The 27561-nt window shown below is 50.3% G+C and overlaps 2 protein-coding genes across 6 annotated transcripts in view; one reads left to right on the plus strand and one right to left on the minus strand.

The window, feature by feature from the left end:
* The window catches only part of CPNE2 (copine 2), a 46359-nt gene extending 32898 nt beyond the window's left edge, over positions 1-13461 (plus strand). Inside the window, exons 13-16 of one of the 2 annotated variants that reach the window (XM_019666829.1) lie at positions 2083-2134; positions 3563-3696; positions 11491-11727; positions 13042-13461. In XM_019666829.1, coding sequence (XP_019522374.1) covers positions 2083-2134; positions 3563-3696; positions 11491-11727; positions 13042-13149 — 531 coding nt within the window. In that variant the 3' untranslated portion in view covers positions 13150-13461. The remainder of the gene's footprint in view (positions 1-2082; positions 2135-3562; positions 3697-11490; positions 11728-13041) is intronic. The other variant, XM_019666830.1, reaches the window with a different exon arrangement.
* A 5648-nt stretch (positions 13462-19109) lies between these two features.
* The window catches only part of PSME3IP1 (proteasome activator subunit 3 interacting protein 1), a 28109-nt gene continuing 19657 nt past the window's right edge, over positions 19110-27561 (minus strand). For 3 of the 4 annotated variants that reach the window (XM_019666834.1, XM_019666833.1, XM_019666835.1), the window contains exons 6-7: positions 26713-26777; positions 19113-19911 (exon numbers count right to left, since the gene is read on the minus strand). In XM_019666834.1, the coding sequence (XP_019522379.1) occupies positions 19694-19911; positions 26713-26777 (283 nt within the window). In that variant the 3' untranslated portion in view covers positions 19113-19693. Of the gene's footprint in view, positions 19912-26712; positions 26778-27561 lie in introns of all 4 variants that reach the window. The other variant, XM_019666831.1, reaches the window with a different exon arrangement.

Below are 27561 nucleotides of genomic sequence, written 5' to 3' on the forward strand. Positions count from 1 at the left end.
GACCTGTGGCAGCTGGTCTCCAGGGGCCCCTAATCGGCTTGGCGTGGCCTCCAGGTAGCTTGTCCCGTTGACTGGCATTTCTCAGGCAAACCAAGGCAACGAGCAAGGGAGGGGGCGGGGCCGCCACAGGCCGCATGGATACTTACTTGTCCCCCAGATCTGCTCCTGGCTCTGCTGTGGCTCACTCACGTGACCTAAGTATTCCCTGGCTCTCTCTGAACCTCAGTTTTGCCACCTGTGAAATGGAACTGCTGGAGTAGGTGACCTGAGAGGCCTCCCACAGCCCCACCCCTTGACCCCAGGCCAGGCCCTTCCCCATAGAGGCGAAAGGAGTGGGGAATGAAGAGGTTGGTGGCACAGAAAGTAAAATATTAATCCATCCCTGTCAGGACGGGGCTTGTTCCCCTTGGTCTCTAAAATCTCCTAAAATCTGATTTTGCAATCGTTGGCCCAAGGGAGGACTGTTTCCCTGGCAACCATTTTCCTCTCTCAGCCCCCCTCCATACGAGCCCCCTCTTAATCTCTATAGAGGCTCATGAGGTTGCCATGGCAACGAGGACCTCTGGCCCCTACACCTGGAGCCCAGACTGGGGACAGGGTGAAGCGGGCCCCTGGGCAGGGGCAGGGCTCAAGAGGGACAACAGGAGACTGGCTCCATGCCAGGCCCGCGGGGTTGAAGGAGCGGAGAACCACCTCCCCTTCCCTAGAAGAGGGAGAGGCCTTCCCAGGCTAGCTGTCCACCCACGGGGCAGCACGAGGGTGAACCGCCCCTGCTGAGTCCCTCCTCTCTCGACCCAGGAGGGTTCTCCAAGACCTGGGGTCCAACCGCCTCTCGAGGCATGAGGGGCCTGGGTCTCAGGCGTGCTCTGCTGTGCAGCCTTAGCACCCGGCTGCCCCTCTCTGAACCTCAGTTTGTTTACTTGTGAAATGGGGACGTTGGACTTCCAGCACCCCATTGTGGTGTCTCGGAGCTAAAGCGTCGGCCTGGAATTGATTGTGCCCAGACTGAAGCGCTCCCTTGGCCCGGATCCCTTCTCTCTCCTAATTCAAAACCCTCGGGGGAGGAACACCTCTCGAGGCTGCTGGGTTCATGGAACGTGAGCTCAGGAGGCAGCCTGCCCTTGGTTCTAGTCCCAGCTCTGCCTTTCAGCCAATGTGAGGCCATGGAAACAAGTCTAGTCCATTCTGTCTGTCTCGTCATCTGAAAAATGGGGTAAATAACAGGCCTTTCTCCATTGGGTCGCTTGTGAGGAAGAAGTGAGGGGACGCCTGCAAAGCACTGAACATGGGGTGTGGCACGCAGTGGGGCAGGTGGCTGAGTGGGGAGTTTGGCTGTGAGATGGCAGGGAGAGTAGGGAGGTTCCCCTCATCTGAGCCGCCCCGGCCTCTCCTGAGACCCGGGGTTCTGCAGCCCCCGCCCCCCAGTCCTACCCGCAGCCCTGAACAGGGTGTAATTATTGGTCCCTGTGTGTTCCTGGATTGTCGTGGGTCCAGCGGCGTCCGGGAGTGTGCAAGGTCTGCCTTTGATGATCTGCCTGGGTTGGGGGCTGGGCCTGGAGGAACTGCCCCCAACCCCTGCCCCTCTGCCCCCATTACGCTTCCTGGCTTCCCAGTCCAGCTCTGAGCGGGTTGTCAGCTAATCCCCAGTTTGGTTCGCTGGCATAAGGTGGGCTTCTTTCCAAGTTCCTTCCCCATTAAGATGGGGAGAAGACGGGCATTCCAAGTGCACCTGGACCCGCTGCCCTCAGGGACACCTCTGTCCCACCCAGGGACTCAGTTTGTGGGGCGAGGAGGCACCGGCAGCCCTCGCTCCACAGAAGAGATTGGGGTGATGTGGAAAGATCTCGCTCTCTTCCCTTATGAACTGAGGGGCCTGTCTGTGGGGGTCAGACTCAGCAGGGGATGTGAAAGCAGATGTCGGGGGTATCAATAGCCCTGACGTGGGGTGAGGGAGCAGTAAAGAGCCAGAACCCTCGGAGGGAGCCTGCGCCTGTTAGGAAGGAAGGGGTGCGCCTGGACCTGGCAGGGTGGGTGGCTTGGGCCCAGGTTCGGGGCCGGCTCAGCATTTTCTCTGCCTTTCAGGTCTCCCATGAATTTGCCATCAACTTCAACCCCACCAACCCCTTCTGCTCAGGTGAGTGTCAAGCCCACTTGCATTTGCCTTGGGTTTACACCAGGCCGTCTCCCTGGGTGGAGGGAGGGCGGAGAACGGGTTTCTGTCCTTTCTCCCCGCCCCTACTCCTCTTGCTTGCTCAGAATGACAAATGGAGAAAGAGCTAGGGGTTGGAGTCGGGTGGTCCTGGATTCAAGGCCAGCTGCTGCCCTTTCCTGGCTGTGTGACCCTGGAGAGGTCACTGCACCTCTCTGAGCCTTGCCTTCTTACCTGCCCCAGGGAGGTGTGATGCTGGGCTCACTTCACTGTGGTCAAGTGAGAAGGGAAGTGTTAACAGGAAGCCATGTGTAGACCAGGAGGAGGGAAGGGTGGCGAATTACACACCTGCCTCCCATCTCCCACCCGCCCCCCCTCGCCGGGAAGGACCAGCTCTGCATGCTCTCCCTGCCTTCCACAGAGACCCTTGGCACCCAAGGATTGCGGGTTGCCTGGGGGACGGGAGAAAGGAGCAGGGAGTGAATGTGGGCTTATCACGGGCGCCCCCAGGCCTGAGAGCATTTCTGACCCTCCCAGAGTCAGTGAAGGAAATATGGAGGCAGAGAAGGGGCTGCAGATGGTAATGGAAGAGGGTGGTCCCTGCTATCACGAGACCTTTCAGCCTAGGATTTGGTGTGGGTGCAGCATCTACCTGCCCTGGGGATCTCCAAAGCTGGGCCAGGTTTGTGCTTGGAAGGGAAATGCATCATGTCGCCGCCAACTTGGGGATGATGCTGTGACCCTGACGCCACGGGCATCTGTGGGCAAGAAATGTGGCCCTGTACTCCTGCTGGGGTCTGTCTGGTTTGGAGCAGGACCCCAGAGATGATTTGTCCACGTTCATGTTGGTTAACCTCATCTCTGGTCAGAGGCTTTCTGGGCAGGACCACAGGGCAGGGGGATATGCTTGGGCTCAGAACGGTGGCTGTTTGCAGAGCACCTACTATGCGCAGGGGTTGTGCAAGCATCTCAGTCCCCCCAACAACCCTGAACAGAAGCCATAGCGTGTCCAGAATGGACCTCCACATAGCTTCCCGTGGCCCTGAAGTGTCACTCTAGGTTTTGCCAAGCCTGCTGGACCCCCTCCTGCCAGCTTCCCCAAAGTGTAGATTATCAGTCTCAGTAACAGACAAGGAAACAGGCTCAGAAAGGTTAAACAGCGTGTCCCAGGTCCCACACCCAAGAAGTGGTAAAGGCAGAATTCGCACTCAGGTCTGACTCCACATTCAGGGCTTTTTGCTTTATTCCACCCTGGCCCTGCCCTCTGGGAGCTTCCGGTCTCACGGGGCCCACCCTGGCCATGGCAGGGGCATTTGGGGAGAACATGCCATGGTCCTTGGTCAGCAGCTGGGAGGCAAGTGGGTGCAGGGTCTGGGAGGACTGGCCTGATCCATACTCTTCTGCCCGCGGCAGGCGTGGACGGCATCGCCCAGGCGTACTCGGCTTGCCTGCCCCACATCCGCTTCTACGGTCCCACCAATTTCTCTCCCATCATCAACCATGTGGCCCGCTTTGCGGCCCAGGCCACGCAGCAGCAGACAGCCACGGTGAGTAGGCGGCCACCAATGGGGACGATCAGGATAGGGCTGGCACGGGCTGGGCCCTCCCTGCCTGTCACAGGGAGGCCAGACTGAGGTCCGTGCTTTCTACGCCACCCACCCCCACGGGGCTGTCCAACTGGATATTCTGCTTTCCCTTGTTCTAAAATCCTCGATGCCTTTCTCTGCACCTCAGTTTACCTGCAGGTATGGTAATGGGGTTGGACCAAGCACGATCTGCTTGGTCCTGGTCTCTGGGAGCACAGACCTGAGGAAGACGCAGCAGTTCAGTTCATTTGTAGTAGGAAATAGGGCTGTGATCAATGGGGGGTGCCTCCCCTGAGCAGAAGGAACACATAGCAACCAGGAGGCAGTGGTCCCTGCAGCCCTCAAGCTGACCCTCTGGGCCACCTAGTCCCAGTGGAGCAACCCCCGCCTCACGCTAAGGGCTGCGGAACCGTCTCAGTGATGCCTGGCCTGGCCCGAGACTGCCAGGGCTGCTGCATGCATCTGGACTATATGGCAAATGGCCTCATCCTGGGCATCTGTGTCCATGGTCCTCTCCCGCCCCCCAGCCCTCGTTGGAGGGTTGCCCTCGATGCCAGTGTTGGAGGTCTCCCAAGGGTCACCTTCTCTGCCTCCCCTGCCATCCACCAGGACCTGCCCTGACCTCATCCTGCAGTGTGAGTTGGGGACTCTCTTCCACCTGCCCCAGGGGCAGCGCCACGAGTAGCACCTCCCAGGCCCTGCACCCAGTCCCGCTCATCAGGCTCCAGCAGAGGCTGGGAAGCCAGCAGCAGCCCTGCGGAGGTGGCACCTGGACTGGGTTCTGATACTCGCCTGGCACTGCCCCCTGGGACACCTGCACAAACCGCTGCCCCTCTCCAGGCGTCCTCCACCTCTGAAAGGAAAGGGTCACTGCACAGTGCCGCAGGCCCTTTTAGACTGTTCTTTTCACTCCCAAAATATTCTCTCAAATTCACCCACTTCCCATTCCCCATTGGAGGGTCCTTTTGGCAGCGACCTCCCCTCCTACCCGCCAGCCTTTCCTTCACTTACAGATTCCACCACGGCCCTGCCCTCGTTACCGTCCTCAGACACACCACACTTGTTCCTCCCACAGAGCCTTTGCCCTGCCTGGGGGTTCTTCCCTGACCGCCTGCCTGGCTGGCTCCGCTCCACCCCTCGGTGTCCCCTCAAATGCCACTCTTGCCCCCAGCGGCTTTCCTTGACCACCCGTTTGAAGTTCATCTCCCTCCTTCTGTTTATTTCCGTCTGGACTCTGAGATGGCAGCTACATGTCCTTCCCATCCTGTGTCACCTCGTCTATTTGATGTCAGTGAGGCAAATCCCCCAAAGTGGGGACTCAAACCCTGAGCTAAGAAGCTTCTTTCTTGGCTTCACATAGGAAGGAATTCAAAGGTGAGCCAATAGAGTTTAAAGTGAAAATAAGTTTATTTAGCAGAGAGTAAGAAAAGAAAGGCCTCCCCACAGACAGAGTGGTGATCGCTAATGGAAGATAGACCCCCTCCAGTCCCCGGGCTAGGGTTTATGTGTGTTTTCTTGCTTCTGTGGAAGATTTCTTGGCATGGGCGGGGGAAAGGAGGAGAGAACAGTGGTAAGTTTAACTTCTGTAAGATGCAAGAAGAATAAAGGCAGGTTTATCTTTCACTTTTGTGCAGCACAGCCTGTTGCTTGTTTGTAGTGGGCTTAATGCCGGGGATGGCTACAATGGAATCTCTGCTTAGTAGCCTTTGGATGGTTTGTTCTGTGGTTGGTTAACATCTGCCTGAATTCTGTGTCTTGGAGCACGTAAGCAGCAGGCTTGGAATCCAACCTCCTCGTTTCTTCTTTTGTAGAACTAGTCCTCACGCCCCTCCCCTATATTGTGCATATTCCATGGCACTCTCGGCCTCACAGTATGGGCTGTGTGTCTGTGTGGTCACTGGCATCCCCCTGCCAGTCTGAGGCAGACATTCATTGTGTTCTAGAATGGATGGATTTAAATCAGGCCCTGCTGTGGGCTGTACACTGGGTAAGGAGGTGGGAAGAGGGGACTCAGCCAAGGCCTCTCCCAAAAGGAAAGGGACCTGGTCCCATTGGGACAGCCCAGAGGGGGCAGACACCCGCTTGGTCACCAGGGAGATGGATGTTGGCAGTCGGCAGGCTGTGGCAAGATAGGAGAGGGGACGTTATGAGACAGAAGCGGGCACCAGGGCCATCCTGGCGACGGCAGGACATGATCTGGTTGTTGGGAGGCAGCAGAGGGTCTGTGGGGAAGTGGACCTGTGGGTCAGGCTGCCAGGGTTGACCCTGCCCTTGCACCTTCCTCACTGTAATGTGGGCAAATCACTTCACTGCTTCGAGCCTGTTTCGTCATCTGTACAATGGGAATACTAACAGGACCTACTTTGAGAGGGTGGTGTGAGGATGAAATGTGAAAATGCAATAACTGGCACCCAAAGACACCTGAAGGACAGGCAGCATCGCGTTCCTGAAGAGGCTCCAGACAGACGAGACCAGGGACCAGCAGGAGGGAGATGTGTGTGTGAGGTCAGCGGTGAAGGAAGGGTCCTGGTCCCTTCTGTTCTGGGGAACAGGATTGTCTCTGGTCTCTGTCCTGCCCTGCGGCAGCTGAGGGCCTGAGACCAGCCCCTCCCCATCTCTGAGCCTATTTCTTTTATGAAATAGAAGCCCCAGGGTGCTGTGAGGATCTGGGGCAACCAGAATGGGACAGTAACTGGAAAAGGCCTGGGAGTGGCTTTTTATAAAATTCCTGGGGGTTGCAGGGCTGGAATCTTTTGGATGCCTGCGGGCCAGCTAGGCCACCGGGATCCCACCCAGTCTATTATCTGCCTGAGCCAGCTTTCAAAGGAACGGAAAAAAGGCCTGCATTCTTGTTTAAGGGGGAAAATGTGGGGTGGGAGCAGGAACGGAGCCAGCGTCAGGGCTCTTGTGTCTGCCATGCCTTGTGGGACTGGGCAGGAGATGGATCGTGGGGAGACTGGGGAGACGCGGGCCTGTGGCTGCTGGATCCCAGGTCTGCAGGGGCCCTGGGCCCTGGGGAAGGCCAGGAAGGTGTCTATGTTCTAGGGAACCAGTGCTGAGGGCCACCAGAGGGAAGAACTTGGCCCTTTCTCTAAGTCTGATTTCTGACCAGTCCTAATCCTCTGACACCTCAGCCACTTTGTTATGACTTGGTCCTCCCGGCCGGGGGAGGTGGCCTCCTCTGGGCCCCCCCCTCCCCCTGGGGAAGCACATCACCCACCCCAGCTATGTGACCTTGGGCCACCTCCAAGCACCTTGGGGCTGCGGGAGTGGAGTCAGGGCCTCTCTGTTGGCCTCTCCCACGCGATGTCCAAGAAGAGATACCTACAGGTCTCCACCTCCCGCCTGTATTCTGTCCCAGGCCTCACCTTGCACTGCAAGTGGGGTGGGTGGGGCTGTCTGATGGTTCAGCCCCCGTTCTCCCATCCTAACTGTGTGGCCCACAGCAGGTTGCTTAAGCTCTCTGAACCTGTTTCCTCACCTGAACAATGAGGATGATGGAACAGTACCTGCCTAATAGAAACATTGTGAGGATTCAGCCAGATCAGCACGGAAATTGCTCAGCACAGTACCCGACACACAATAAGCCCTCAATGAATGTGGGTGGCTGGATCTTCTGGGGACACCTCTTGGGCCAGCATTTGGGGATGATGAGCACATGTAGGCCCAAAGCAAAAGACAATAGTTGGTGGATTAACTGATGCTTTTATACAGCCACTTTTGGGGGAATACTCGGTGTGGCTTCACCCTCCCTGTCCCCAGACACATGCACAGGCAATGCACACCCACGTACAGGAAATCGGGAGCAGGTGGTAGGAAGCATCTCTCTAGGCAGGGCTGTACTCGCTGTTCATTCAGACAACACATCTTTACCAAGCATATTTCTGCTTGGTACTGAGGGGAGTGTGATGCACAAGACAGGCCTCTGTCCTCCCAGAGCCCACAGCCTAGTGGGGGGCCAGGCGGGGAAGCAGCGGCCACGATGCAAGGCTGCAAGGCGATTACACCTGGGATGCCAGAAGTACAGGATCATCAAGGTGGCGCCTAACCCGGAGGGCTCAGGGGAGGCTTCTTGGATGAGTGATGTTCAAGCTGAGGCTGGGAGGACGCTTACAGTCGCCTTGTAAAGGGCGTGAGTGTGAGTGTGTGAATGCGATGTCCAGGCGGAGGGAACCGCATGTGCAAGGGCCTGGGGGCATGGTGTGTGGGCCTAACGGAAGGAAGAGTGTGCTGTGAGAGGGGTGGGTGGGGGATAGGCGAGACTGAAAAAGGTAAGCCAACTCCCACAGGGTCTTCGAAGCCAGTGAGGAATCTGGATTTTCTCTCGAGGGCAATGGGGAGCCACTGAAGGGTATCGAGAGGTTCTGGTGGGGCCAGGGGACTCCTATCATGGGACCTTCATTCGTCCCTCTGCTCTGGCCCCTAAGACCTGGACCCACTTGTCCTTGGCCCGTTCTGGTTGGCCTAAGTGTCTGGTGTCCCAGTGGTGGGGGGGCTGGGGAGCAGCCAGGACTCTGGGAATGTCCTCCCTTCCACTCCTACCCCCGAGTCTTCAGCAGCCAGCTTCTCAGAAATACATCCGAGTGCAGCTTTCCCGGACTCTTCCTGGAACTATTGTGGTCACGTCCATTTCTTATAAATCAAATCACACATTAAACGGATTAGGGCAAGTGGCTGTTTACAGTTCTAGAAACCTGAAGAACCCCTGCTAAAGGCAAAGGATACTCCATCCTTGAAATGTGTTGGGCGTCTGGGTTTTGGGTTTGACCTGACGGTGATTGGGACAGGGTGCCAGGCCCATGAGATGGAGAAGAGGGTGCAAGGAGCTGCCCCAAGGAGCACTCGGGGTGTTGGGGGAGAGGAGTGTCTGAGGAGCCCTCCCCGGAGGACGGTGCTGGCAGTGGAGGCAGAGCTCAGGGCTGGGGAGGGCCTTCGGGGGCTTGGGATGGAGGGGAGACACTCAGATGGGACTTGGAGCTATGCCTGGGGTGTGCCAGGCAGAAGTAAACCAGGAAAGGCCCACTTGGGGGCGGGCAGACCAGGACTGTCTGTGGGGACAGCAGAGCCCCTTCGCACTTCCTCCTGCCCAGTCCCACCCTTCATCCTCCCACAGCCCCCTCCCGACTCCCCTCTGAACTGTATTGGGGTGGGGCCGTGGACTCCTGGGGTTGTAATGGACCTTAGAAACTCCTGGGTAACTGGCTCTGCCTGGGATGGGCAAGCAGCCCAGGACTTGTCAGCTGCACGTCCGCTGCCAAGGCTGGCCCAGGCTGCTGACCCCAAGCCGAGGCCAGGCACATGGGTGCAGGCGTTGGGACTGGCTGGCTGGCATACAGGAGCGAGGGTTCAAGTCCAGTGCCATGGCTCTGAGCCTTGCTCTGGACTGCTACCCTGGACATTCAGGCCTTCGGTCACTGGGGAGCTGGGTGAGAGGGTGCAGGTCGCTGACGCGTCAGCAGCAGAGAAGGACATTGTGGAAGAGCCCCAACTCTGGAGTCAGCCATGCTTAGGTTAGAATCTAGACTGTGCCAGCCCATCTGGGAGGCCTTGAGCCAATCACTCAGCCCAGCCCATCTGTAAAAGGAGCATCGCAGTGTGAGGGTGACAGGGAGTCACTGTTAGCAGGGACTTCCTCACCCTGTCAGCGCGGGAACCCAGGCCCTGTCTGTGCCCATCTCCCTACGGAAAAAGGCTCCAAGGCTCGGAGGGAGGCCCAGGCCTGCGTGTTACATGTCTCCCAGTGTAGACGTGTGGCTGACTGGAAGCCGAGAGCTGTGAGGGGAGGAGGGTGGGAGGCCGAGGGGTGAGGCCAGCTGACCAAGGCCAAGCATTCTTTTCCTTACTGCCAGCTTAAGTGCCCCAGAAATATTGCCCTGGACTTTCTGGTGAGATAGAAGTGGGATTAGAGACCCACTTAGGGAAGGTGGGTGCTGGGGCGATGGTGGGCTATGGGGGAACAAGGGTCTAGATGGGCTTATGAGCGCCTCCCCAACCCTAAGTATGGGGGGGGGACGCCTGGCAGCAGCAGCAGCCCTCCACTGCAGGGATTCAGGCTGCCATCTCCATAGCAACAGGTATCCCTAGCCAAGGGATTGATCTCTTAAAGGCACAGTGCAGGAGGAACTGGCTCTCTGCAGCCAAGAGCTGGGGTTAGGATGGTAGGGTCCATGCGTCCACAAGGCTCACCCTCCTCCTTCCATAGTTGGTTGGGGGACAGGCAGGAGAATAAGGCATCCTAGGGGACTGAACTAGTGTCCTCTGTACGTTCCCCAGGGAGCAAACAGGTGAGAAGGTGGCCACATGCTGACCTGAGGGCTGGCCTGGGTCTGCCCTCCTTAGCTCCATGACCTTGACTAGTCTGGGCCCCAATTTCCTCTTCTGAGAATCAGCATGGTCAGACTAGAAGGGAAAAACCCTAAACAGAATATTAGGGCCGCAAGGGCTTTTCCGTTTATTTTATGAATGGGGATAACCGAGTCCCCCGCAAAAGGGGCCAAAGGGTGCTAAGGACAGGACAGCCAATGAAAACGAGGTCTCAGCCAGCTTGGAATCCCAGGGCCTCCCCTCAGGTCATCCAGGAGCTTTCCTGACCTTCACTCACCTCCTACCTGGGCAGTTTATACTATAGCCACCTATCACCCGCACCAATTATTCAGTATTTTTTTACTTACATAATTTTATAAAGTTTATAACTCACTGTGAGAAGTTAGTGATCATTTGCCATAGAGTAACAACAGAAATACCAGGGGTGCCAAAAAAATGTATGCACATGATGTGTATTCATCTTATCGGTATATATTATTACAATTTTAATAGTTTTTTCCTTTCTTAAAATGTGTATACACTTTTTTGGCACCCTCTGTATACAAGAAACGACAATGGTATTCAAGTCTAGCTAGAGACTCTTGTCCCCTGAAGTTCCGAGTTTCCTGCCTTCTCTCTGTTAATAAGGTTAGCAGAGGGCAGAGAGGCATGAAAGACACACTAGCACCAAAGGGAGACTTCCTCCTGGGGAGTTTGTAGAATTGGAAGACCACTGCAAAACCAACCCCTTCCCACTGTGACCCCAAGTCTGCTTGTTACTGGCAGAGTCCCACAATCCGAAGTGCTGGCCTAGATGACCTGCTAGGCTCTTAGGTTCCTGTAACTGTCCTCGCCCCAGCCTGGGCCCACGTTCACATCACCTGGTTCCTGTAAGGTGTCTCAGGATCCTGCTGTGCCCACAGGGTATGGGCAGGAGCATGGGGATCGTGTGCAGGTGGAGCAGGGAGGCTGCTCCCGCAGTCTGGCGGCCAGTGGTCTTCCTCATCAGCCAAGGGCCTGACTGCCAGGAATGCAGCTATTAACCCATGAGCTGCTGCTGCACGTGGCAAGCACGTTCTGTCTGAGAGGTGCAGCGACTTCCATTCTGCAGAGGAAGAAACTGAGGTGCAGAGTGAAGTCAGAGACCCAGTGTGGGGACTAGCAGAGCCAGGCCTTGAGTCTCGAGCTGCCGAGTCCAAGATAACACAGGGCAGGATGACGGCAGTCTGCTCCAGCTGTGACCCGGTCAGGGTTTAGACAGAACAGAGGCCTGCAAGGCCCAGGGCACTGTGGGAGGTGGCTGGGATTTGACTACAGCTGGAGAAGAGCCACCTTCCTCCCAGGGGTCAGAGGGCTGTTGGGGGGAGGGGGGTTGGGATAGCAGGGAGGGGGGGGTTGGGATACCAGGGGCCTCAGGGCCTTGCTGAGTGCCTGTCGACCCCCTTCCTGCAGCAATACTTCATCCTCCTCATCATCACGGACGGTGTTATCAGCGACATGGAGGAGACGCGGCACGCCGTGGTACAGGCTTCCAAGCTGCCGATGTCCATCATCATCGTGGGTGTGGGCAACGCCGACTTCGCGGCCATGGAGTTCCTGGATGGGGACAGCCGCATGCTGCGCTCCCACACGGGGGAGGAGGCAGCCCGTGATATCGTGCAGTTCGTGCCCTTTCGAGAGTTCCGCAACGTGAGTGTGGGCCCGGCTGGGGAGGGGGCAGTCACAGGACTCCAAGGGCCGTAGTGATGATCAAGGAGGGAGGTCCGCCCAGTCCTCGGCTCCTCTACCCTCAGCTCCATTGACTGCACACTTCCTGAGGGCCTACTATGTGCCCGGTGCCATGCCAGGCCCTGCCCGCCCGGCGAGACTGTATGAGTGTGAGCACTTGCTTCAGCAAGCTGATAGAATCCAGACTGGGGCTCTAGGGCGGGGTTTCCTAGAGGACCTGCCCTCTCACCCCGACCAGAAGGCAGAGGTATCCATGCGGGGCAGAGATTTCCAAGAGACAGAGGTAAGAGGGCAAGGCCTAGAGGTGAGGAAGGCTTTTGCAGTAATCGCCCCTCTCGCCTCCCCACTTCACAGATGGAAAACCAGGCCCATCTAACCTCTCCTCCCTAAGGTCCCCTGTAGGGGATACTGGTGACCCCACCTGGCTTCTAGAAGTGGCTCCGGTGCTATTTGCAGGTGACCCCAGGTCTGGCCCCAGGAGGCTGGGGATGGATGGCTTCCTGGTCACTGCCCTGGCAACTGGGCCCATAAGGAGCCCGAGGGAGCACAGCCCCTCAGATGCCATCCCTACACTGCCAGCCTGGGGCCTGCCTAACTGTTATTTGACCAGAGGCACTGTGTGGCCTTGGACAAGTCCTTGTCCATTCTGGGCCTCAGTTCTCTCAGCTACAAGGGCCTCTCTGGGTACTTTGGCTCAGATCCTGGAAACCAGTCCCAGCAAGAGCTGACCACTGTTTTGGACCAGGTAGTCATCATACGCCTGCACAGTACCTCTGGGTTTGCGTGAGGTGGTTTGACTCATTAGCTTCCTGAGGACAAATGCTGGGCATCGGCCACCACTCACACACAGGACATTGACTGAGCACCTCCTTGTGTGTGACCTGTGGCTGCATGTTCAACAGTGAACCAGTCACAGCTGTTTATTCCGGCCAAGAAGGTGCTCAGGAAGTGTTTGCCAGGTGAGCAGGCTGTGCAGCTCACCTCCACCAGCCTTCCCTGAAAAGCCTCCCACAGGCAAATTCTCCCTAAAATGTTACTCCCGGGCATCTTAAGTGCTCAAGGTAAGAGTTACACTTAACATAAAGGAAGGCTCTGCTAACAGTGGGACTTCAGGCATGGACAGGGAAGAGGGATGCCAGCTGTAGACAGCCGAGGCCCAAGGCCCCAGTGTTGTCCTCCAGGCACACCTGTAGCAGTGCTCTGGGCCTGGTGCCCCTCACTGCTTTCGTTCAGTAATCCTTCCTCTCTCCTCTCTCCACCCCCCGGACCCTGCAGGCAGCAAAAGAGACCTTGGCCAAAGCTGTGCTGGCGGAGTTGCCCCAACAAGTTGTGCAGTATTTCAAGCATAAAAACCTGCCCCCCACCAACTCGGAGCCCTCCTGAGCCCGCAGCAGCATGCCGGCTGGGCCTCCCCACCCAGGAACATGCACGCTCACCCTGCTTCCTTGTGGGTGGCCTTTTTTTTTTTTTAATCGATCTGATCCACATGTTTGTTTTTTACAACCGGACCTCCACCCGCAACTTCCCACAGCCCAGCTGGGCTTCCTTTGTTGGAGTCAACTGATGATGCTTCCAGGCCAAACCGGCTTCCTCTCCGCCTCTCCCTACCCTTACCACTCTTAAGTATTGAATGTACTTTGTATAATTTTCGTGGAATTATTGTTATTAAAGAGAATAAAATTTTTACAATCATAACTGGCTTTTTCCAAGTCACTGGCTGCCGACTCGGAGAGGAATGTGAGCCCGGCGCACACCGTCATAACCTGCCCGAGTCCTGCTCTGCTTTTTAATACCGTGACCATGTTCTGTTTGTTATACTCAGGGGAATAAAGAAGTTTCAGACGTCCCTGTGTCGGCTCCTTCCCCAGCCGGGACCCGAGGGGCTCACTGATGTGGGAAATGAACATGAAAACCCCTTTCCTCCAGGGAGCCCCTGAGGTCGAGGTCATGACTTCTACTTGGGGGCCTGCACTCCACACGAACAGTAATGCTTCTGCGAAACTGGCACAGAGCCTGGCACAGTGTACACGCTCAGTATCTGTGGGTGAGCAGAATGCACGGGCCTCTGTGGTGGGCTTTCTGGCCCCTGCGCAGCCCACATGCTGACCCAGCCAACACATGGTCACCACCCCTTCTTCCTGTTGGTCCACACCGTGTCCCATGTCCTCCCATCCCACTTACACACACACACAGCAGCAGTTGCTGCCACCCATTTGCTCCTTCAGGTCTCCCAGACATTGGGGTCTGCCCTGTGCTCTGCAGTGTATGAAAGGCTGTCTGGCCTCAGGATGCTGAACAGCGCTGCTTTTGGCCCTGCTGACAGAGCCGTTGGTTTCTACTGCATGCCTCTCTCTGGATTCAGGCCCAACTTCATGAAACCAGCCAGGCGACCGGTCTCTGAAACCCCAGCCTTCCTCTCCGTTCCCTCCTCTTGCATATAACACATCTTTCTCTCTTATCCACCTCCTCCTGGGAGTCCCGGCAGCCCCTGTGCCACAGCCTAGTGTATAACCAATAAGAACTGACATTTATGGTAAGCACTGTGTGTCCAGCTCCGTGTTAAGTGCTTCACAGGCATACTCTTGATGAACTCTTCCAACAGCCTGTCTAAGACCATTTCAGAGATGAGGGAACAAGTCGAGAAGCTAATCGAACCTATTAGAGGCAGAGCCAGAACTCAGACCCGGTCTGGCGGACGCCAGAGCCCGCACCTGTTCCTCTGCATTGATGCCTTCCCTCGACCCTGCACGAGTCTTCTGCTCAAGCTGCTAGTTTGTCCTTCCTCGCCACTGAAACGGGGAAGTCTCTGACCTCGAGCTACTCTCCCATGTAATTCTTACTAGGGATCTGTTAGACCTGGGCAGGGCACCAGGCAGGTTCCTACCTCTGGGAGCCTGGTAACCTCCGGAGCTAGTGTTTATCTGGTGGGAGCGAGTGAAGGATGTCTATCCTCATCTGAAGTTTCCAATGCCTCTGCTGATTCTGTGGCCCCCAAGTCAGCTGAAATATCCTTTAGGGACACCTTCTCTTCTCCGGAGAGAGCTGCAGGGCTGCACGGAGCCCCGGTTCCCCGCAAGGACCTTTGGGAAATCACAGCACACTAGCCACATGGAGGGAGTCCCAGGACCAGTGCCTCTGGCAACTTGAGCTCATGCCTAGCTCTTGCTCAGACTGTCTGCAGACTGGGTGTTAGTGGAAACAGCAGCACGAGACTGCTGGTTTACCCTCCTGTGTGGCAGTTGAAGTGGGCCTAGCTGGAATGTCACATCCAGAGGAGTTTGTCCCCACCCCGGCCCGGGACACTGTCAAGTTCTGGTCGACGAGAGGCTTCTCTAGGGGAGCAGCCTTCTCCTCCCAGCCCCTCATCCTCTCCTTAGCCTTCAGGGGACCACGTCTCATGCAGACCTCTCCCTTACACTTCCCCATGTGAGTCATTTACCAGATTAGTGAAACTGGGGAGTCTGACATCTACTCGGTCATGTGAAGGCAGAGCCCCTGCTTTCCACCAGGGTCCATGCCCAATGTTCCAACTCTATGGACCCACCTACCTCAGGTGTGGTGTTCGCGGCCCCCACTTCCCACTCCACGTAGGAGACCCAGTCATCTCTGCTTTTTCTTCCCCCTTCTCTGCCCGAGGTTGGGTGGGTCGTCAAGCAGCCCTCTACTCCCAGCTGGCTTGAGTTCACAAGACAGGAATGCGCCTGGCCTCCCGACCAGGCCAAATCACCACTTAAAAAAAAAAAAAAGCAAACCAAAATCAGTCAATCCTGCAGATGTCATGTACAGCATGGTGACTATAGTGAATACTGTGTTGTATACATGAAAGTTGCTAAGAGTAGATCTTAAAAACACTCATTACAAGAAAGAAATGTTTTATAACTGTAGTGATTGATCATTTCACAATACATACAAGTACTGATGATATTGTATACCTGAAACTAATATATGTCAATTATACCTCAATAAAAGCAAACAAACCAAACCTTGCTGCTGCTACTTGGTTCTTGTACATGAATAGGCTGAAACTTGGAAATTTGACTAAAAGACTCATTTGCCCTGGAATCACCTCCACTGAGGCCTGAGAATTGGCATAATTATTTAAAGTTTCACTGAAACCACAGAAAGCCAGAGGTAAAGTTAAAGGCTCAAATTAAAATTCTTGTCACCTAGCTGTGTGCCCTCAGGCAAATCATTGAACCACTAGGAATTTCGGTTTCCTCCACAAAACTTAAAGAAGGCTGCCTCACAGGACTTTTTCAGGGTGAGACACTCCAGTCTACAAAACTGGTCCGTAGATGTCACAAACAGTGCCTGGCGTGTACATAGCAGGCCTTCAGTACAGACTGAAGGAAACAAATCAACCAAAGGATAGTGATGTGCATGACTATTACTAAAATATAAGGGAGGAGCCCAGTCGACAATCTAAAGGTCAGAGTGGAGGCTGCGGGTTTTGCTGCCCATCTCCTCTGGGAAGCTCCAATGCCAGGGCCACATTCTGCCTATCCTTGCTGTGACACTTCCTCTCTTTCCAAACCATCGCTCCAGCAGGTAAGGGAGCAAAATGACAACCCTTGCCAGCATCACTAAGGCGTGAATGTGTGACTACGAAAGTGTTGCCAAGACTTGAGTCTCCCACTGAGCAGAACTTGCAATCCATCCTAAGTGGGCATGCCAGCACATCAAGAAAATACCCAAGTCGAAACGATGGTGCATTACCACTGAGCTCTCCTTTTTGTTTTTCTAGAGGGGCTTAAGATGACAGCTGAGCCACATACCCACGGTTAGGACACCCGCGCCAAGGAACCGGGTGTGCCTGAGCAATTAACATTTAGCTAAGAGGGAAGCACACAGAACACGCTGGCGGTTGGAGCTCTGGTGACCAGATCTGACCCTTCATCCTGTCAGTGTTCTAGCTGCAACTGAGGAATGCCAGGATGGATAAACCTGCCATAAACCATCACTAATGGAAGTTGCTGGGCACCCCACATAGAAATAGGGGAGGCCGACAGTAACAGGACTAACAAGGATGGCCACCCCTTACTGAGCACTGCTGCCAGATACCACACCAACTACCTAATCTAAATTATCTTTCACCCTTGCGAGGAAACTGGTGTCGTTATTTCTATTCACCGAGGAAGAAATGGAGACCCAAGGAGGTTAAGGGCCTTGCCCAAGTGACCCCGCTACTAAACGCCTGGCTCCAAGCTCAAAACCACGATGGGCTGTCCATGGAAGGCAGATGTAAGCCGAGTTTCCAAGGAGGAGAAGTGGAAGCGGGGGAAAGCCTTAGGCAAATGAAGTTTCTCTCTTGGGTGGAAAGGAGGCAGCCGGAAGGGAAGAACCCCTGGACAGTGAAAGAAACGAGGACGCAAGGGACAAGCCAGCGTCACCCCTCGTTAGGGGCTCGACTTTCAGTCTAGAATGCTCCTGAAAATAGCTCAAGTTCCCCCTACCCCTCTGAATGTAAGAAGCCGGGTCCTGAGGTCAAGGAAGCCATACAATAAACAGGTCACCAGCCAGCAATTTAGGCTCAGTCACATCAGCCTCCCTGCTCTTTACACGTGAAAAGTGGATGCTATGAATTTCATATTCCCTTTCTCCCCACCCCGGTGGGTGATAGGGCCAAAGGCAGATGCCAAGCAGGAGGTGACTGAGAGCATAGTGTGACACAAACTAGATAATCCAAATAGAGCTGGCCATAGGATTCCTCATAGACAAGCTTTCTCCCCCGCACGGTTCAAGAGTTGTAAGAATACGATCACCCAGGAAAATGTAAGCAGGTTTAAAGAAACCCACCCCAAACTTTGTTTTTATCTCTTACGGCCTAGTTATAAAACCCCAATTATCTATGAAGGCAAGCGTGCTGTATTTTATGGTTTAAAGCAGTGTTTGCTTCCAGCCGTTTCTTTCTCTTCTTTGGGTTTGAACCACATGGTTTACACTGGATGAGGCTGTTTCCTCTATGGATAGACCAGGTCCTCCTTTGCTATTCCTGGTTCTACAGAACCTGTGTTTCAGTTCCAGCGCTCTACACTAACGGGTACAACAGAACACGATGAAATGATCACGGGTGATTCTCGATCTCGCCTGAGACGCCATTAACAGAAATCTCAGTCTGAAGAGCCTCAATCTTCTCGACACAGTCTAGCTGTGGTGGTTGTGGGGAGGGAATTGGGAGCATCCGACTCGGCACAGGAAAAGCCAGAGCTTACTCTGGGTTTATCAGCTTTCAAATTAAGTATGTTTCAAATTCCTGCAACGCTTTGTCAACTTCTCCCAACATCCACAGAGGCCACAAGGCATCGTAATGGCCTCTTAAAAGTCAAGCCACATAAAGAGGGAGACTTGATTCCTCAGCCTCCCTCCTGAAAGGCTTCAAGGTTGCTCTGGGTGCGTTCTGTAATAATGGCAGCACCATCGCAGAACAATGAAGCAAAGGAGCAGAAGGTGCCTACACAATTTTACCTAAACGTCTTGTTTGTTAGAATGGAGCTGACGCGCCTGTACTGACAGTCAGGAACAATTAGCACAGAGTAGTTCTGAAAAGGAGGAAGAATCACAAGGCATCAGTTATGGGTGAAGGGAAGTCACCATCTGCCAATGGGCATCAAAATGTCACTGCACTGGAAGGGGAAAAGGAGTGGGCTGGATGAGATCCAGGGCCTCTCTGCCCACGTTAAAACTGAGTAGCTTCTCTGCCTGCCAGCATCACAGTGTCAACACATTCTGTGTGTGTCTCTCTCAGTCTCACACCCAAGGAAGCAGAAACAATTGATGTAGGAACCCAGGGCAAGAAAGAGCCGCACAGACCCGTTCTCCTGGAGCAGAGGGGCTTACAGATTTTTTTAAAAACCCATGACTACCTCTGTTCTTGAGGCCTCCAGACCTTGTCTCCCTCCATCCTTCCCTCCCTCCCTCCCTTTATGAGACACAGAGGTGGAGCAGTACCTCTAGGTCTTGGCTGCTCACAGCCTCAGAGCTGCTGTATGGAAAGGGGTGGGGTGGGGGGGCAGATAAAAGAAGAAGAAAGGACGAGCGCAGCACCTTTCAGCTAGAAATAACTTCTACAGTTGGAAGCTACAACTATAAACGTATGAAACAGAGAGAGACCTCAACAGAGTATAGAGTACAGTCAGAATATGCAGGCGTGTCCCACTGGTTTGCAACATTAGGATCCCAGGAGCTGCCAAAGCCAACAGTTAAGTTATCTCATTCACATACCTACTAGCACTTCTGATTTCTGGCTATGAGTTACAGTCTTAAATGGGATAAAATGGAGGGAGAAGAAGGAATAAGTTTTCCAAGAGTAAGGAAAAACTTCACAGTGAATGATGAGTGTTAAGTGACACCCCCGGCAGATGCAGTTTTTAATCTTAGTCACACAACATCAAGAATTGGTCAGTCCCAGGGGAGTGCGCCATTTCATTACCTGAGTCAGTTCTCCACCCCCACACACTCCACAATGCAGTATAACCAAACACCATGTTCACCTAGAGTACAATGTTTAAATAATACCTGTCCAACAAAGGCCCTGGCTTCTCTGTGCTGCTGGGAAAGGAAAAGAAGGAAAAAACAAGAAAGCAACATAACCCAAACCCTTTGCAAGCCAGCTGATGCCTATCTTCCCAGGGCATTTTTAGTGGAATTTCTGCTGGGCCCTGATCCCCCCCTCCCCGCCACCCCGCCCCACCACATCAGTGAGGAGAGGCAGCGGGACACGGTTGGGCATCTGCACGGGAGTGCAAAGACAAACCAAATACAAGTCGGGCCACAGGTAGATTCTGGCACATTTTTAGATGAGATTCAAAACATCACAGTGTGCACAGGAAGCAGGCAAAGGAGTTTTCTGAGGGAGGTAATGCCTGTAGGCAGATGAACCGTCCAATCTGCTCTCGGGGAGGAGCTCCCTGTGGAAAGGACACAGGAGCTAGGGGGCCTCGAGGAAGGTGTTGGTTCTGAAGATGGAGGAGACAATCTTGCCGGTGGCGTTGATAGTGCCTTCGCTGTCTGAGCTGGACTCCGAGTCGCTGCTCCCAGAGTAGGCGCCTAAGCCTGGGAGGATGCCAATACAGACCGCAGCGGAGGGGCAGTGGATGGATGGACCACTCAGAGACGTGCTTCCAAGAGACACACAGGACGGGGCTTCTGCAAAGGAGGAGGAAGGAACGTTACTTCATCTCCCTTTTCCAGGGTTGATGGTGTAGTTTCCACTGTGCTGAAGGCTTTACCACAGAAGGCTCATAACCCTATACAGGTAACACTGTCATCCTCACCTTAGGGTTCTGTTCCTATTTTACAATTGAGGAATCTGAAGACACAGCCAGAGCATATTTTAAGATCATGCAGGATGTCACCAAGTGGCTGAGGCTCTTTTTGCCCCAGGAAACCCAAAGTTTCACTGCCACCTCAGTGACAGAAAGCCTCCATCTAGAAAACGCAGGACTTAAATGTTAAAGGGAAAGTTAAGAACTCGACCCCACTTTTTCTTCTCCCTTCTAAATGTTTCCACCCTCTTTTAACTGCTATGACAACCTGACAGATAGGTATTACTCCCCCATTTTACTGATGAGGGAGGTCAAATGACCTGCTATGGTTACAGGCCTCTTAAAATAGAAAATGTTAAACTAAATCTGAATAAAAAAATAATGTACTAAAATGATAACTGAGCTCTCACTGCAGAGTTAAGAGTTGGAGTTCAGACTTCGTTGTCTCAGGCTGACAAGCATATTGCCTTCTAGGGTTTTGTCTTAACAAACCCCTAACAGCTCATGTAAATATGAAAAGGATACATGGTTCCAAATATATAATCAAAAGCAAAAAATACACTGAGAAGCTAATAGAGATCTCAAATGGCCAGGACACAGAATTCAGGAGCTCAGTATATGTGCTTGTTGTACTGGAAGTTCTAACAAGGGGGAGAAAGCTGTTAAAGATAGGCAATGTTAAAACATGGAGAGTGAAATGAGAGCTGAGAATGACTGCAGAGATGGCGGTAACAACACTACGAGAAAGTAGAGGTAAGTATTTGCAACAAATGTCACAAAAGCTAATTTCTTTAAGCTATAGAGAGTTCTTCCAAAACTCACCAACCAACCAACAATTGAATAGAAAAGTGGACAGAAGACATAAACAGTTCACAGAAAAAGAAACGGATGAATTTCAGATACAGGAGAATAAACAATATATAAAGAGGGAAGGTATGGGGAATAGGCATCTTTATACGTTGCTGAGGGGGTACAGGAAACTCATCAATGTCCTTCAAACTTAAATGATGTTCATATGAGAACATCCACTGCAGCAGTGTTGATGGCAGCCAAAAACTAGAAACAGCCAAAATGTCCATTAACAGGGGATCAGTTATGTAGTTGGACTACTACTGAGCCATTAAGAAGAGTAAAGCATCTCTGTGTGTACTGGCATCAAATGATCTCCAAGACATCGTGCTAAATCAAAGAGGCAAAGGTGTGTATCAGTTGTAATTTGGGGGGCAGGGGAACATGCCCATGTATACGCAAGACAATGTCTGAAAAAATACATAAAAAACTGGTAACAGTGGCTGCTGTGGGGAAAGCAACTGAGTGGTTGAGGAACAGGGTAGATTTAATTTTTCATTCCACACTCCTTTGTCCCTTTTAAGTTTTCTACTATGTGCATATACTACCAACTTTTTTTTTTTTTTAAAGGCAAATGCAAAAATTCAAACACAGCCAGAGTGAGCGGCCAGCAGCTGCAGTGAGCGGCCGTCCAGAAGCCAGCGACTGATCTGCCTCTCCAGGGAAGAGCGCAATGATGGTGCCAACTTGGGCAAGTGAAGCAACGTCCTCCACAACTAGACTGAAGAACAAAAAACGACAGCAACTTGTCTGTTCCCCTTCCCCAATCCCCCAGCACTGTTCCCATCCCCCCAATTCCCCAATAAAAATCTTTAAAAAAAAAAAAAAATTTCAAACAGCATCCTGGGCCACTTAAATTAGGGAAGAACACGCCCACATGTCTCTATAACCCCAAGGGCATTCCTGTATGACAGCCAGGAAGGCTGTGGCAGACTGGATAGTCCTAATGACGAGAGGGGTCGTTTGTCTACATTCTCCTCTAACCGCAAGTCTCTCGAGGGCAAGGGCTCTTTCTTCGCCACACCATCCTCTGGGCATACAGCATGGAAAATGGCACAGAGCAGACCAACATTCACAATGTGTGATTGAGGATGCAAGAAAATGTGTTAAAGGCATTTTATAGTTTCAATGCAAATGGCTAAATTGTTTTAGGGGGCGTGAAAATTTGGGACATAACATTAAACTGTATGCCACTCATTACTTGAACATTCATTGTATTATTATGTCTTATATGTAATGATACTTTCAGTACTCTTAGAAAAATTTGGTTGTTTAAAACAAAAAACCGATATCTTATAAGGGTATGAATCAGTTACTTAGAGAAGTAAAATACGGGGCCGGCCGAGTGGCTCAGTTGGTTAAGAGCTCACTCAAGAGTGCGAGCTCTGAGCAACAGCGGTTCGATGCCCGGCTCGAGCTGAGCTGCCGCTAAGCTGCCAATAGGTAGCAGGATGGCTCAGCTAAAAAAAAGAAAACAAAAGAAAAAAAGAAAAGTATAATAATTTATGTGAAGCTGTTCAGGGAGATAGGTCATTTTATTAAGTATTTCAAAGGTGAATTGAATTTTAGGGTTTTTCTTAGATAGAAAAGAAGGATGTAGTTCAGAGTACCTATGGAGGACTAGAACTGGCCTAAGGGAAGGATGGAAGTCAGCCACAAAAATGCAACCAAGAATCTAGACCTCTGTACCAGCAGAGTTTAAGCCAAAAGACCAGAACTCCCAATTACCTAGGAGGTTTTAAGAAAGAAAAGGCTGTGACTCTGACAAATTTCATTCCAAAGCAGTTCACTGTCCAAAGAGAACAAAATGGTGCCCTCTGATTGCACTCATTTGGTGACGTTTCCTGCTAACGTCTATATTTGTAGGTCCATGCTGTTGTACCAGATTAACACTGAAAATCACTAACAGGGAACATTCTTGAGATTCAGATAGATGCGTGACTTGAGAGCAGATGGGGTCAACTTGTGTATTCTGGCTCTGTTCAGAGCTTAAGTCCAGAGCCTCCAGTGGGGGAGGCCTGAATCTCCATTGGTGTCACAGAGCTATTTTCTGGGGGATCAAGGGGGATAAATGCTTCTACTGCTGAGGACAAGACTCTGAAGCAAGATACAAGAGATATTCTTCTTGTGCAGCTTTACCTCCTAGCAAAAGAGGATGTTTCTTGCCCATTTTCTGCTGTTTAAGAATATAGGATGGGGTAGGATGAAGGGGTTCAGAATGACAAAAAGATGGCTCTGAAACACAAGTATCTGACTCAGTTTAAAGACCCAACACGAGTTTTCTTTTCCACAGACTCATGCAAAGAATTCCTACCAGGGAATAAGAACCAGATACAGAGCTACTGGTTATCTAGTTAAACTATGTTTAAAATTTCTATGAAGTATTATATAAAGGGTGTGTGTGTGTGTGTGTACATCCACAGTGTACACCTACCCTATTTTAAGTAGCCACAGTTCAGGAAGTTTCCTATATATTAAAAAGATATCAGTGAAATGGAACGCCTACATTGCTGATGAGAATGCAAACTGGGATAACTTCTTTGCAGGGCAATTTGGCAATATTTACCTAAATTACAAATATATATCCTCTCTGACCCAATAATTCTAAGTATTTAACCTGATATCTTTGTGGATATGAAAGATGATGCATGTGTACAGGGTTATTTAACACAACATCATAATAGAAAGAATGAAAACAACCTAAATGCTCATTCATAAAAATGTTCATTCCGTACAATGGAATACTATACAGCCTTAAAAAGGAATGAAGCCGCTCTTTATGCACAGATATGTAATGATTCCCAAGGTACAATAACAAGTGAACTAGCAATGAACAATAGAGTATTCTTGCCAAAAAATAAATTTGAATTAAGCTCTAGATCTAACTACCATTTTACAGGGAACACAGGGTATAAAGGAAAACAACATGGGGATACAATCAGCAAAATCTAGAGTGTCCACAGGACAAAGACACAGTTTCGTCACAAATAAAATATAAAGGAAACAAAAACTAAATTAATAAAGGAAGACCTACAGGTTAAATGAGATTTAAAAGACATAGTAGGCTGTTGTTAAGATGCCATAAGATGGCAATATCCCCAAATTGATCTACACATGCAAGCAATCCCTGTCAAAATTCCAGCTGCTTTTTTTGGTAGAAATTGACAAGTTGATCCCATATGGAAATGCAAGGGACCTTGGAAAAGAACAAAGTCGGAGGACTCTCACTTCCCAATTTCACAACTTATTACAAAACCATAGTGATCAAGACTGTGGTAATGGCATAAGGATAGACATACATAAATCAATGGAAGAGAAAAGCGAGTCCAGAAATCAAATCACTTGTGGTCAACTGATTTTCAACAAAAGTGCCATGACAGTTCAGGGGGGAAAGAATAGTCTTTTCGACAAATGGAGCTGGGCCAATTGGATATCCGCACAGAACGAAATTGGATCCTTACTTCATACCATATATAAATATTAACTCAAAATGGATCAATGACCAAAATGTAGGAGCTAAAATTCTACAAAACCCTTAGAAGAAAACATAGGGGTAAATCTTCATACGGTTTCTTAGATATGACAAAGTACAAGGAGCCAAAGAAAAAATAAATTAGATGTCATCAAAATTTAAAACTTTTGTGCTCCAAAGGTCACTATCAAGAAAGTGAAGGTACAACCTACAGAAAGGGAGAAAATATGTGTAAATCATATATCTGACGTCTAGTATCCAGAATATATAGAGCCTTTACAACTCAACAGACAATCCAATTTAAAAAGTCTCAGATTTGAGTAAATAGTTCTCCAAAGAAGATATACAAACAGCCAGTTAAGTACATGATACCATTATGTAGGGAAATGCAAACCAAAACCACAATGAAACATCACTTCACACACACAAAGAAGGATATAAAAGATAATAAGAAGTGTTGATAAGGATGTGAAGAACCTCATATACTGCTGGTAGAATGTAAAAATGGTGCAGCTGATTGGGAAATCAATTTGGCAGTTCCACAAAAAGTTCAACATAGAGTTGCCATTTTACCCCGCAATTCCACTCCTAGCTGTATACCCACGAGTACTGAAAGCAGTGGTTCACACAAAAACCTGTGCATGAATGTTCATAGCAGCATGATTCAGAATAGCCAGAAAAGTGGAAAACCACCCAAATGTCTATCAACTGATGAATGGACAAACAAAATGTGGTATAGCCATACAATGGAATATTCTTCAGCTGTAAAAAGTACTGATACATGCTACAATGGGTGAACTCTGAAAACATGTTAAGTGAAAAGAAGCCAGACACAAAAGGCCATATACTTACTGCATGATTTCACTTATGTGAAAATGCCCAGAAAAGGCAAATCCATAGAGACAGATAGATTAGTGGTTGCCAGGGGCTGGGGAGAGGGAAGGATGGGGAGTAACTGCTAACGAGCATGGGGTTGTTTTAGGGGAGTGATAAAAATGCTTCGGAATTGAACAGTGGTGACGAATATACATTCTTGTGACCATACTAAAAACTACGAATTGTATCCTTTAAATGGGTGAATTTTATGGTATGTGAATTATACCACAATTTTTTTTAAAGCCATATAGCCAAATACAATGTCTGATCCTCACTTGGATCTTGACTGTCAAGAAAAAAATTGTATGGGAAAATGAATACTTGATAATATTGGGGAATTATTATAATGACTTTAGGTGTGATAATGATATTCCAATTATGTTAAAAAAAACAGACAAATAAAAAAAGAACGCTTACTTTTTAGGAATACATACAGAAGAATTATGGATGAAACAATTTGATGTCTGGGATTTGCCTCGCAATATTACAGTTAGAGAGGTATAAATAAAACAAGATTGGATATGTGTTAAAAACTGTTGAAGCTATATGATGGGGTTCATTACACTAGTATCTCAATGTTTGAGTATGTTTTACATTACCTATAGAAAATCTTTTTTCAAAAATATATTTGTATTTGCTTGTACATACATGGAATAGCTCTGGATGGATCCATAAAAAAATGTATGCTACTGTTTCCCTCTGGAAGAACTGGATGGAGGAAGACATAGGTAGACGGGAGACTCTTCACTAAATGTCCTTTTTAAAAACAGATTCTACAGCAACAAGGTATCAGCAACAACTGACCACTACTGGTACTCAGGAAATACATATTAAAAAATATTCACTATTTTTCTGAGACAGAAATAAATGTAAGCCCTGTTTTAGAGATGACCCACTGAGTTTAGCTCAGGCTCTCAAACCCACAGGGAGTCAGGAGTAGAACTGAAAACACTCTTGAATTTCATTCCTGATACAGCCACCTGAATACACTCACCTTCACTTAAAACTGTGCCACTTAATACAGTGCCAGATTTGATCACATAGAAGTAACCACCAAAGAAAGTGTACTCCTGGAAACTGTATTAAGCTCTAGGCGCAATCCAATCCAACCATCCCAGAAGGCAGCCAAGCATTCTACCTCTCACTGGCAACAAGCCAGGTGAAATCAAGAAATTTGACATTTGGAGGGGACAGAGAAAAATCCTTTGTGAGCGAGGTGATATGACTAGGGCTTTGGCTTTGTAAGCACTCCTAGGGAGCACAGTTGTCATTTATCAGTTTTACTGGTTTCTAACATATTACTTTGCAGGGCAGCTGACATACTCTTGGGTATAAATCCTGCCTGGTATTAAAACAGTTTGGTAAATTAAATGTAGATAGGCTTGCTTAGAGATAAGTGCATTCATTCACAGATGCAATGCATTCCAGCCCTTTACTGTGTCATGTGCATTATGGGTAAAGAACAAAATGAGAGCTGCCACCCACCTTGATTCTTGTCATCTGGACCAGAGTCCGATTTCAGTCTTTTCACACTGTTGCTGCTCTCTGAGCTGTAACAAAAAACATGGTGATGTGAGCTACGTCCAATCTTGGGGATCGAACTTTTGGGAATCAGAAGCTCCAATAACCATTTATATGGGTTGCAGGCAGCCTCAAGGAGATGGAGTGATTTGAAAGGAAAAGTCTTCACTTCAGAGTCTCCTTTTGGTTATATTATTAGTTATAAAACCAACTTAATTTTCAAGGGGTAAAGGGTTATATCTTCAAGCATCACCTAAACATCAGATTTTTGTTGTCCTTATCATTCATCCTGGTTAGAACCATAGATGGATTTCAAGAATATCTGGACATGCTCATAAATGACAAAAATTTAGTTAAGTTATTAAAGATTAAAGAAAACATCCTCAGCGACATGCTAGAGTCTGAAAGTCACCCAAAAGAACGCCACTAAAAGAACATCTAAACAATGTTCTTCAATGAGGATGGGAATGGATCCCAGAAAGAAGGCCTAATCCCAGAAGGAAGGGATGGTGAAAAGACACAGGCAAACACAAATATAAATCTAAACAAACGTCTACTTAAAAAAATAACATCTAATTTGTGGTGTTAAACTTGACCATACTAAAGTGCTAGGCAGTACTAGAAAGGAAGAAAGGAAGAGGGTGATTGTATTTTAGCTAAAAGTTCTAAGGTTTGTGTATAATTTCACAGGGAAGTAAGACAACTATTTACTTTAGGTTTTGCTAAGAATGCCTGCTAAGTTGCAAGGTTAGCCACCAAAAGAATAGAAATAGAATACATAAATCTGAACAAGTAGAAAGAAAAAAAAAACTG

This window comes from Hipposideros armiger, unplaced genomic scaffold (genome assembly GCF_001890085.2).
Source record: "Hipposideros armiger isolate ML-2016 unplaced genomic scaffold, ASM189008v1 scaffold_479, whole genome shotgun sequence".
Classification (NCBI taxonomy): domain Eukaryota; kingdom Metazoa; phylum Chordata; class Mammalia; order Chiroptera; family Hipposideridae; genus Hipposideros; species Hipposideros armiger.